Source organism: Nylanderia fulva, unplaced genomic scaffold (assembly GCF_048542155.1).
Source record: "Nylanderia fulva isolate GAGA-0341 unplaced genomic scaffold, ASM4854215v1 Scaffold3, whole genome shotgun sequence".
Lineage (NCBI taxonomy): Eukaryota > Metazoa > Arthropoda > Insecta > Hymenoptera > Formicidae > Nylanderia > Nylanderia fulva.
Window position 1 is genome coordinate 5081792 of NW_028190368.1, and position 12308 is coordinate 5094099.

A 12308-nucleotide genomic window follows, 5' to 3' on the forward strand; every position below is an offset into this window, starting at 1 on the left:
TTTATCCGCGAGAAGGTTATGCCTATCGAGATTACTTGATTTATTTAAATGTCGGAAACTGCAGCAGCTTATTAGAGGACGTATAAAATACGAGCGCATAATTCCGTCCCCTTGACCGCTCTTTCCTCTCTCAAGAGAGAGGGATTCTTCCGCCCCCTCTTGCATCTTGGTACCGGTCCTTCGCTGTAAAACCGATAAATTATGCATTCCATTATTCATGCTCGCTCGCCATAATCATGTACCGGCGGTTGACAAGATCCTGTCATGCTTTACAGGCCTCTCGGCTCCGCGTTTGTTTGCTACTTCGAGGTAAGGAGGACCGTTTACGGCAGTGACTGTGAGCTATTCAATTTACCGGCTTGAATACGGGCCGAGCTTTGAGGATATACAAGTTCGAAGGATTATATATACGCGGAAGAGGAGAGACGCGAAACGCCCGTCTAGTTGAGTCCGCGCGAAACTCAAAAGGCCAAAAATGCCGGAAAGTAATAAATTATTTATAAGCTACACTCTCTTAAGAAGCTATCAGAGGAGTTTCATGCTTGTTTTATTTCACGCGCGTGCATGTGCCCGCATATTCAATGAACTGAAATGCTAGATGTGATAGTAAAATGTTTAGAATGCAAAATATCGCGAGCCGAGCTATTAAAATCGATATCTCGAATATCGTATATCGTCTCTTCTCCCTGTATTTAACTTTCTTTAAATGCGCACGTTCATATATATTTACAAGAATCACTTTTATATTATTTTTATTTTTAATATTATATATAAACGCGAAGAGAAACTATATGTGTTATATAAGCGTCGAATATTTTTCTGTAATACGTGTTGACGGAAGAGAGAAAAAGGCGCGGGAATTTGACCGCCGACATCCTGTCGCGAGCAAGTTTTCTCCTGTATTTCTCCCAAAAAGAGAGTTACGTATACACAACCGACTCTCAAGTCCTTGCGAGGTATACACGCGTATGTCTTACGGGAAGAAACTAGGAGAACATTAATACACACCGTCGCGTCGCCGAGAGGCTTAAAATCCTAAGCTCGGGCTGTCGGAGCGATCCGAAGTAGGAAGTAAGGAGCGCGGCGCGCGTTCGAACTCGCCGCGCTCGGCCACGTTCGGCGGCGCTCGGCTATCTTCGCGTCACGGCTGCCTCGCCGCGCTCCCACTCCACGCGCTCGCCTCGTCAGTTGCCGCCATAGTGGGGACGGGGAACGACGCGCGGCGCGGACGTTACGTTACGGTGGAAGGTTCAATTGTCGGTGAATCGTTGCGACGAGCGGTCGGGCGCGCGATAAGACTCGACGAGCTAAAGGATTAAGAGCGCGTGCCTCGGCTGCTGGGGAGCACGACGACGCTTTCGTTTCATCCACCGATATCATCCGTTACGGACGCGAGTGTTCGGCGTGCGCGCGCACGCACGCCGGGTGGCTAACTTCACACGGTTAAAACGTGTGTTCGGCCGGACGATCGACTCGGCCGATCGGGTTTCTTTTATTTAATTTTTTTTTTAGGGGGGGCGGCACGTCGAGACGATGTGTCTTACGGCCGCGACGTATCACCTCGCGCGATAGCGACGCGATATTTCACGCTCCGCGACGTTGACGTTGAGAGAAGTGCGCGCGCGCGCGACCGCGTTATCACGATCGCGCGTTCAAAAGAGAGAATCGGTTGTGAGTGAAAGAGAAGAGGAGGAAGGAAAGGGAGAAATATAATACAGAGAGAGAGACGCGTGACGTTTTTTAGTGTGTGCGTCAGATTTCTACGTTCCTTGAGTTTTTTGTGCGACGTTTTTGGCCAACGTTCTCTTGGAGTTTCGAGTTTCTGTGACAAGAAGCAACCTGGCAGCAACGGCCATGACCGCGGACAGCCTGTTCGAGACTACCAGCATCCCGGGGCACCTCGCTCCCACGCCCGAGAGACTGGAGAGACTTCTCTCGAAACAGACCCTCGAGGAACTCTACGAGGTCGAGGAACAGCCTTTCGCACGGTAAGCCACGACTCGAAACATCTCTCTCCTTCTCTCTCTTCCCCCTTGATCGCTTCACTCTCCTTTCCCCCCGGATTGTCTTTGTCTTCGGGTAACCTAACGAGACTTAGACCGCTTCCGACCTGCGCGACTCCGATGACCTCTCGAGGTCGGGCTCGATCTCTTTTGTACATGTGTGTGCGCTCGATGTCTATCAATATTTACGCTCGAGTCGATATAGCTATAATGAACGCTGATACAGTGAATTTTTTGCCATTACCAACTTTGATAGAATACATTGTATATGGATTATGTATATGGACAAGCGCGACATCATCGAATTTCGTGTGAGAAACGAGAATTTAATGGTATTCATTAACGAGTATTCAGTTTGTGATTGGGTATTTATGAATATTTAGTCATTAACAACAAAGTTAAAAAAAGATCAATTTTATAATTCTGTTCGCAGCCTTACAATTAGTTAAATTAATTTCTTTGTAAAAAATATATGTTTAAATATAAAATGCTTAATAAATAAATAAAGCGAGAATTAAAGAATGTCAATATTAAGAAATGAATTTTATTTATTAAATTTTGGAAAAAAAACTTTGCAATAATAATTTTGAAGAGAAAATTTGATAAATAGATTTTAGATCTTTTTAGTATTTTGCAATATTTTGCAAAATATATTACAATAAAATAAATTAAGATCATATCTATATGACATGTCGAGATGAAGAAAATTATACTAAGACTGTGTAGAAAGTCGATGATAGATACGCGCAAAGAGAAAGGCCGATAAGAAAAATATATTTTATTTCTTATTCGATTCTTGATGACGTGAAGTTTTCGATGTCGCGAGATTATTGATTGCAAATTTATACACAAAGTGGAGCATGCAGCAAAGATCGTAGAGAAAATGGAGCATACCGGTTTTCAATTACACTTTCATTTCTGGCGTACATTATCTGGGAAAGGACTCGAAAAGCATGGTAGAGAATAAAGATATTTTCTTAAAAAATGCGTTTTATGAAAATCTTATATTACATCAAATATTCGCACATATTAATATTTTTACATTATATTATCTATATAAATATTTGATATAAATATAATTGATATAAATATATGATATACATTTTTTATACAAGTTTTATAAAAATCTTGCTTTAAACGAATTATCCGATTGTGCGCGATGCGATTTAATATATGCTATTGTATGGCAAATCTATCATTGAAGGCGATAGATGCGTGCGAAGTAACGCGAGATGCGGGTAATTAGTATCTCGTGACACGCGCGTGTCTTAATACGATTATTTGCAGGTTTAATAGGGAAGCGCGATCTCAAAAGATTTTGAAATATATTATCACACATATATACATATACGCACGTGCATATACATATATATATATATATGTGGCACAAAAATACACACCGATAAAGCGTACTGCGTCTTAAAAAATGAAAATTATCTATTTTATTATCTCAATATGATAAAATATAATTAATGAGTTTATTTGCGCGTAACTTAAATCTTTCATAATAAAGAATTAATAAATGGTTAACTTTTAACTGATTAATTACGAAAATATTTTGAGTATAAAATTAAATTCATAATTTTTTTCTAAATTTTTCTCCAACAAAGATGAAACAAATTTTTATTGTTACCATTTGCATCATACGGTTACAATTGCATTCAATCGTTATATTAAAATTGCCGCATAATATAACGTGTGTACTTACAAAAAACAGCGCTTGTTATTCGCGTTTCTCTCTCTCCATGTGATTCACCTTTTATTAATTTTCCGCAGTTATTCGTTCGCGTATCGAGTTCACTTGCGTAACCGCTTGTTAAATCACGCGCATCGACGGAAATGCGCTCGTTATGGAACCATTTCACACGTGTCTACGGTTTTTTAGCATTACACCGCAGAATAGTAATGCCACTTTTTGCAATGAATCGTTACACGCTACAAGAGTATAACAACTTTTAATGGGAAACATACTTTCTACTATTGGAATATTTTTTCCATTATTTTAGCATCATTTGTTTTATTAAATTTCATTCAATAGTAAGTGAGAATTATTTGGCTTATAAAAATAGCAGAATACATAACGCTTTTAATGTATGAGAAATAACAAGCATGTAAATTTTATAGGATATTAGAATATGAAGGAGAAAGAGAAGAGAAATGGTGGATGAATGTATAAGATAATATGAGAGAGAGAAAAGGAAATTAACACGATTGCGGTCGATATATTCAAGAATTCGGGGGATCGAACAGAGTCACACTAAATTATTTCGTCTTTGGCGACAATATGGTGCGAATTTCTCTTTAATCTATAACACCATATTGTAATTTATGCATTCCCCGGTGCGATCGTTTAATTCGTCGGCTAGAGGCTTTGGGCCACCCTCGCCTCCTGAGACCCTCTTCGTGAAAGAAAGTGTTCCTGTCGCGAGATCGAGGTCGAGACTTCGTCTCGATACGCTCTTTTATGACCTCGCTTGGACTCCCGCTGCTCTCTTCTTCTTCCAGAGGCGTTGTATTGACCGGCTAAAAAAAAAGAGACGAAAAGGGCCGCTCGAAACACAGCCTCTTCCGAAATTATACAAGGTCGTTAAATTGTACAAACCGGAAATCAAGCTTATTAAAAAGAATTTGGAAAAAAATTTCGAACGTTTTATACGTGTTGAAATTTTCTATCGTTCTCTGTGACAAGTATATTAAATTGGCAAAATAGATACGACGCACGTATTTAATTGCATGCATGATGTAAGATTTGTCAGCTTGCAATGCGATATACGTCAAGAGGGTCATTGATGTCGATTACGGAAAGAATGGAATGTCTTAATCGCGTTATTGCAAAGGAAAACAAGACTTGATACTAGAAAATAAATAGGAAACTAATCTGCATGGGTTACATTGTTTCATATTTAATTACTTGGGTATGTAATGGATGATCGGTTGGTCGTGTTGGGTCACGTATGTGGCCTCTCTATGCGAGATTGCGGGCTGAAAAAGCAAATCGAGCGAAACGACGAAAGCGCGGGGAAAATCCGAGGTTCAAGATTAATCGCGATAGCGCTAATTAACGATTAACCGGCCGCGCATATAAATCTCTTATACGCCATGCTATAAGCGCTGGAAATGCAACTACCGTAAATTCTCAATGAACTTTAACGCGTCACGTAGATATAATATCCGATAATTGCCAAGTTGTTAAACATTTTATCTATAACTTATATATATATTTACAACAGCAAATATATTCTTGCGAATAGAGGAAAATTTCGTATTTCATAGCTTTTTCTTTTTCTCTCCCCGTTCTCTTTTTCTCTCTTTCGCTTTCGAAAAAAATATATTTTTTAAAGAAATTTTAATGTATATATAGATACACTCTCTCTGAGACAATTTTCTCTTAGAATTTACCCTGAAAATCATCGCGGGACAATATGGTATTGGAAGAATTTTATAAGAGTTTCGTTGATTAAACATGTACTATTTAAAAATAGTAAATTTTATTGTGGCAAATATTTAATCAGAAAGAAACTCTTATAAAAAATTCTTCCAACATTATATTGTTCCACGATTACCATGATTTTCAGGGTAAATTCTAAGAGAAAATTCTCTCTGTGTATATACATAACACATATTATAATCTTTCGTGGCAATAATCTCAAGCGACATTTTTGTAAATTAATTTACTGCAAATAATAATTAACTGTTAATTTTCTGCTCTAAAACTTTTATAATTTACGAGCGAAGTGTTGTGTGTCTTCGTGATGCAACTTCCTTCGTCTCGCGGTATGTTATAACGCTTCTTAACGACTGGACGCACCCGGGATCTTCCTGAATGGCGTTAAGCACCGTCAAGATTTATGCAAACCGTCAATCATCACGCGTGATAGCGCATCGTGACAGCGCGATGTCAAGTATAAAGAAAAGTATCAGATAATAATCGCCGCCGCGCTCTGTGCCAAACACCTGCCGCGTTCTAGAATTTCTCACGAGATTCGCCCGATGCGTGCGATGCAAAACGCGCAAGCGTAAATAATTTCATAATGCGAACGATTATCTCGACGCGTCCGTGTACTCAAATGAGACTTCTTCTTTCCCTTCGTACAGTTTGTGCGCGAAGGTACTCTTAGAAATCTTAGCTCCCCGATGTGCTTTTATGCGCGACGAATCTCTACGTTAAGTTTCTACGCTCTAATGAAAAGTGGAAAGGGTAAGCAACTTTGTGTTGCAACAACAAAAATAAGAAAAAAATGCTTCTTTATATTTAAAATATCGAACTGTTATTCGTTTTTTTTATACTTACGATGACCATTCTTTTTTCGGAGGACAGAGTTCTGTTTTTTCAACTAGTTGTCCTTTAGATTTATTCATTTTCTTAAATTTTAATTTAATTTTGTCCTATATTTTTTACTTGACGTTTCAAATGTTATATTAATGTTTGAATTTTTGCGAAAAATCAACAAATGTAATTTCCTGCAAGAGCGACATTAATTATTTGTAATGTGTTTCAAATTAAAAGAAGACGTGTGATAGATCACAGTTATCTTTTTTTTTTACTTACCAATGCAAGTTTGAATTTTGAAGTAGAGGTGATAATTTTAATCGCAAACTGATTTGGAATGTTGAAAAAAGCCTTAGAAAAATTTTCAAAGTCCTTTATGTTCTCTTTGAAAAAAAAATTACTGTACATATACCGCATTAATAATTTCTCTCGCAAAAAATACAAGCCTATTAAACGTTGCAGCATCTAATTGAAAGATTATATAAATACAGACGTGCGTATCGCGAAAAATTAATTATTGCACATCGAAGCAGATGGAGTCGCGCGGATATAGTTACATAGTTATTGCGACACACTCGCGTTTATTAGTGCTTCGAGCCTAATTGCATGGCACAGCGCGTATCGTCGCGACATTAAATAAATATAGGGTCTTCCTGGTATCGATTTTTCATCGAACCTTCTCTCTCTCGCTCTTCCTCGGTCGTCCGCCTGCGAATACGTGCGATCAGCCGCAAACAAGTCGCGCCGATGTTTATTTCGCCGCCGGGCGTTTGCGACATCTCATACCGTGTGGTGTCGCGTATCGGGTGTTGCGAGCCCCGGTATATACGACAAATGATCGCGCCTGTGAAAAAGAATTTTGCTCGTTGCGCAATCTTCTCGCGAGTGCGGAAATCGCGCGAGCTCCCGCCGATTCGATCTCTCCACGAGAGATTTGCTTCGTGTGTTCGCTGTTCTTTTCCTTTTCCCCTCTCTGTTCATTAACTGAGTGAGCATAAGGCTTATTCATAATACTCCCCTCGTATATGTATATATACATATATAGTACAATCGGTGATAAGCGGAGCGCGAGACGTCACTTAACAGCGCGGTTAAGTCTGCGGACTCTTTCAATCGCGTGCACGAATCGTCGAGTCTCGATGCTATAAACGCGGTGGGACCTCGGTATAAATATTACGACTGCATCCGCCTTAGAGAGAGCGTTAGAGTCGCAAACGCGAATGTAAATAAACTCGTGGCGAGGGAGCGCCATTCCGTTCCCACGAATTAAGCGATTCTGGTCGCATAATCGATATTTGCGACGAGAGAGAGAGAGAGAGTATGCAGATTGCAAAAAATTGTCACCTACAGTAAATATTATTTTATCGTCATGGCTATTGCATGTTATTTTGAGCAAACTAATAATAGTTTATTTACACATTGAATTGGTTAAAAAATTCATTACATTCATTTAAAATATATTATCTTCTTTTACACGTCTTGCCGATAAAGAATCTTCTACAGAAATAGTTAAAAGTTTAAAAGGCTCAAAGTTTAAGTGATCCTCGAAGTGCGTTTTTTTTTTTTTTTAATCTTTAAAAGCCGTGTAGTCCTTGCATGATTTATTCATCGAATTCTTTCCCATGTTTTTTTCTGCGCTTGTGCACACACGCCTGAGTTAAATGCAACATATGCGTACAGTCATCAAGAGATGATTGTGCACGAAGGAAAACGGTATTCGAGAGTCATCGATGCATTTCAATCAGCGAAAATGTTTGTCGCATGCTCCGCGGAATATCGAATCGTATATGTACATATCTTTAGTAAAAGTTGTTTGAAAATTTCCGAGAGCAAGGAGATGTTGTTATAAAACGTTTCGACAAACCTATCGAACAAGTTCAAGTATACACGCGTTTATAATATTATTACGTTGCATACATATTAGATCTCTCACTTTCTATATACAAATAAAGGAAAAAATTATTCGCGACATGTGATAGAGAGAGAACTTGGCAGCTTTAATACTCCGTAATTTATGTCTCTACGTCTTAATATTCTCCATCCACACCTTGTATTCATATTCACGGCAGATGTTGGAGTTCCTCTCGGACAGAAGATAACGCCCCGTCTCCCACTTCTGCTTGTATACTTTTTCTCGCGCGATTTCCGGTGGAAAACGGAAGGCGCGCCGATATAGCCTTTATGTATGTCCGGAACGATAACGAAGGGAGTCCCTTTATGCGTCTCTTTATTCTTTCCTCGCCGCGTAGTCCTCGGTGGAAAATAAATACTCGTGCCCTCGCATCGTAGCTCGTAAAGCGAATTGTGTTCCGAGATGTCCCGGGATCATGAGCGTCCGCAGAGGAGAGAGCATTTACCTCCTCTTCGTTGAAAGCAGTAAAAAAAATTAAGCATTTGCTCTCCCTTTAAATTTAAAATAAACTGGAATTTCTTTGCATATTTAATTGTATTTGACAATCATGACAACGATTTGAATATTTTATTCGGATGCAAACTCAAGATCATGCGCCCCCGTATAGAAAGGTAAGAGGAGGCAGTTGCCCTTTTTTGGAATCGGTATATAAAAAAATTAAACACTTGCTCTCCTTTTAAATGAACGCTGGAATTTATTTGTATATTTAATATAAAAAATAAAGATAAAATAACAAAAATAATCAAATTTTAAAAAACTGAAAGAAAGAATAAAAAATAAGAAATAAAAAAATTTTAATAATGTCCCTCCTGGACAAAATCCTGCGGACGCTCATGCCCGGGATATTGGCTCTCTCTCCCGGCCGGTATAGTATATCCTTGCGCTGACGAGGCTCATCCCTTTGTTGTACGATCGCTAGAGGTAAAAGTATTCCAACGTATCTACCTATAAGGGTATAAATATCGAGTGGCAAGTGCATAGCGGACGGTCTCTGCATGCTCCTCCCGGCCACGGGCTATTTTCAACCCACGCCGAACTCGCTTCTCTCGGAGCTGTTTCTCCTTCTCTCTCTCTCTTTCTCTTCAATTGCTTCTCTTCGTCTCGTTTTCCTCCTGCACCCCGCGCGCCCCTATATTTCTCGTATATACGCCTTCGTATACGTATCCTGAGGTCCAACCTGATACCATAAGGAGCGTCACCGTCTCCTGACAGCGTGTATTTAAATTTCTACAACATCCGGCGCTTCGTAATTCATCGATATCGCGTATGTATATATACATCTCTCTGAAATATTAGTTTCGGATCTAATCACGTAAATAGAGATCTTCGGGTTTATTATTTAGTCACGTTGATGAAATATAATAAGATATCGTATGCGCGATAATAAAAATTGTTTGCGGCCAGGATCGTACAGCTACTGCCATACACGAAGATATTCGTGTATCAAAACACCAAAGTGACAGATAAAATCATATCTGCCGTTTGATCTCGGCTCGTGATTCACAGAAACGTCGTCGTATCTCCGTATCTTATTGTCAAACGTGTAATAAAGGACAGTTTCATTTGGCACAGATGCGGAACACACTTGCAATAAACACATACGTTCGAGCATCTGTAAGATATTGCCTGGGTTTAACTGAGTTCAATGGACAAATAGCATGTGCGCCGCATGACTTTTCTGTCACGGCAACGTCACTTCGGGGAATCATCATGAGGAATCGTTTCGGTGACGTCGAAAGAGAGTATAAGGGAGAGAAAGAGAGACAGAGGAAGACCGATCGGATGGAAGGGAAAAAAATCCGATCCACGAGATTGAACGACACGAGAGAACGACTCTCCGAACGAGTTAACGTGACAGAAACGAGCATGCCATCTGGAACGTCCCCGGTAACGGCACTTGCAATTAGTACAGGCAGGCTGCTACGTTTGCTCCTATATATATGCTTGTTCGATACCTCTCGGTGTCGCGCGATGTCCGAAGACGACCTTCCGTCGAGAGGGGAAAACGAGATCACAGGGCGAACTCGTCTCGTCGATTCGGCATAATCGAACGTGTCACGGCCTAGGCCTGCGTATTTATCGAGGGTGGCAACGAAACGCGCCATATGCCGGCAATCGGCGTCCATAGCTTTTAGATTCTATATATAGACTCCGAAAGAAATTATGTCGCATCTGAAATTATCCGGGAGTACCGTTGTGTTTGCTCAATTGTTAGCGCGACGGTGCAGCCAGCTGTCGTGTGGCAAATTTGAAAAACGGGGAGACGTGTGCCTTCTGTATTGCTTTCGACATGATAGGGAAAAAAATTTAATTACATCGTTGACGATATTGAGTCGTTGATACGTGGTATCGCGATCGAGATTATTAAGTTGGGTTTTATTACGTTAATTACGCCGACGACGAGTTTATTAGCTTAATTAAGTCGGAGAGAAGAATACTCGCAAGATATTCAATCATCGTGTTTCGAACGAACGTGTGTCGTGAACGACGTTTCGCACTTAATAGCAGGCTTTTACTGCGTACGGCACAATGAACTCGCGAGCATTAGAAACATAGAGGAATTTTCCCTCGGAACTTTCTCGGGATCGATTTCGAGAAACGTGAAACACGAGAGTATACATATACGACATATATATATATATCCGCCGAACGGGTTATCGAACGATTTTGTTCTCGGCGAATAACTGACACTGCGAGACTTTTCTTTATTCTCGAGACGGCAACTCGGGGGTAGAAAACGTCCCGTGAGACCCCAGCTGCTTCTTTCGATAAGCGACAGCTGTCCCCTCCCAAAGTCCTCGTCGTTGTGCAACCAGACCTCGCGCGCAGTTAGGCTTTTAAGGATGCTTCCTGCGTCTCTGCAGCATTTATTCACTTAGCATGACAAAGCTTTTTTTCTCTCCCTCTCTTCTTTTTTTTATCTCTTTCTCTCGAAAAAGACACGACGGTCGACGCTTCACGAATTCTATGGGATTCGGCGCGCGCGTTGGCGGAGGACCTTCCATCCACATTATTTTGGTTGGTTGAGCCACGGCTGAGTAAGCACACGCTGCTTATTTTGGATATATCGAACGACGCGTTTTTCGATTTAAATACCGGCGTGTGTCTCCGTCAATATTATTTGTTTGCTCTTCGCTTTCCTTCGACGCGAACGTAACGTTGATAAACTGTGTAGCCGCTAATTCTTACGCGTGAATATTCAAGTTAATTTCTATATTTATTTTTCTCGAAAGAAGAAAGAGAGATCTGAGCAAAGAGTTGTGGACTCCGAACTTTTGAACGAAATCGGTTTGTCACTCGGCGATCGTTTATTGCTTGTGAGCGCGAAAAAAAAATATAAATACATATTTACACAGAGAGAATTTTCTCTTAGAATTTACCCTAAAAGTCATGGTAATCATGGGACAATATAGTAATTTGAAAAAATTTTATTAGAGTTTCTCTGATTAATAAATATTTATACACCATAAGACAAAATATTAATATCCACGATAACATTTAAAAATATGTTTGATTAATTTTACTATGTACATATTAATATTTTTTATTGTGGTGAATAATCAGAGAAAAACTCATAAAATTCTTGCAGTATATAATACCTACCATATATTATCCCACGATTACCACATTGGAAAAAATTAATTGAATTCGAATAAATATTTTAATGCTACCAAATAAACCATTTATTTGAAACTCATAATATTGATTTGATATAAGAAAATTATTTTCAAAACAAATAAATATTTATTAATTTAAATATTTATTTTTTTTTTTCAGTGCATGATTTTCAGGGTAAATTCTAAGATAAAATTCTCTCCGGGTATTTATAATATAAAAATACATTTATTATACATTTTTTCTTCATCTCTCTCTCGTGGCACGATCCAGCTGCAGTTATCGATCCGCGGCCAATGATCGCGGCCTTGAGAAGGAAAGACACGGCGGTTGTTCCTCGTCGCGATCGCGCGCGCGGCTGTATTTTCTCGCCCTCGAGGATCGGAGAACCTACCAGCTGCTTTTTTCCCCTCCGCCAGTTCTTTTCCTCTCTCTCTCTCTCTCTCTCTTTATCTCTTTTTCTCGAGACTCGAGCCGCGAGATCGCGGCGTTCCGATCGGGCGAATCG

The 12308-nt window shown here is 39.8% G+C and overlaps 1 protein-coding gene across 1 annotated transcript in view; it reads left to right on the forward strand.

The window, feature by feature from the left end:
- Nucleotides 1-1199: 1199 nt before the first annotated feature.
- The window catches only part of LOC114933450 (uncharacterized), a 104866-nt gene continuing 93757 nt past the window's right edge, over nt 1200-12308 (forward strand). The window contains exon 1 of the mRNA XM_029306044.2: nt 1200-1988. Within this exon, the coding sequence (XP_029161877.1) occupies nt 1855-1988 (134 nt within the window). The 5' untranslated portion in view covers nt 1200-1854. The remainder of the gene's footprint in view (nt 1989-12308) is intronic.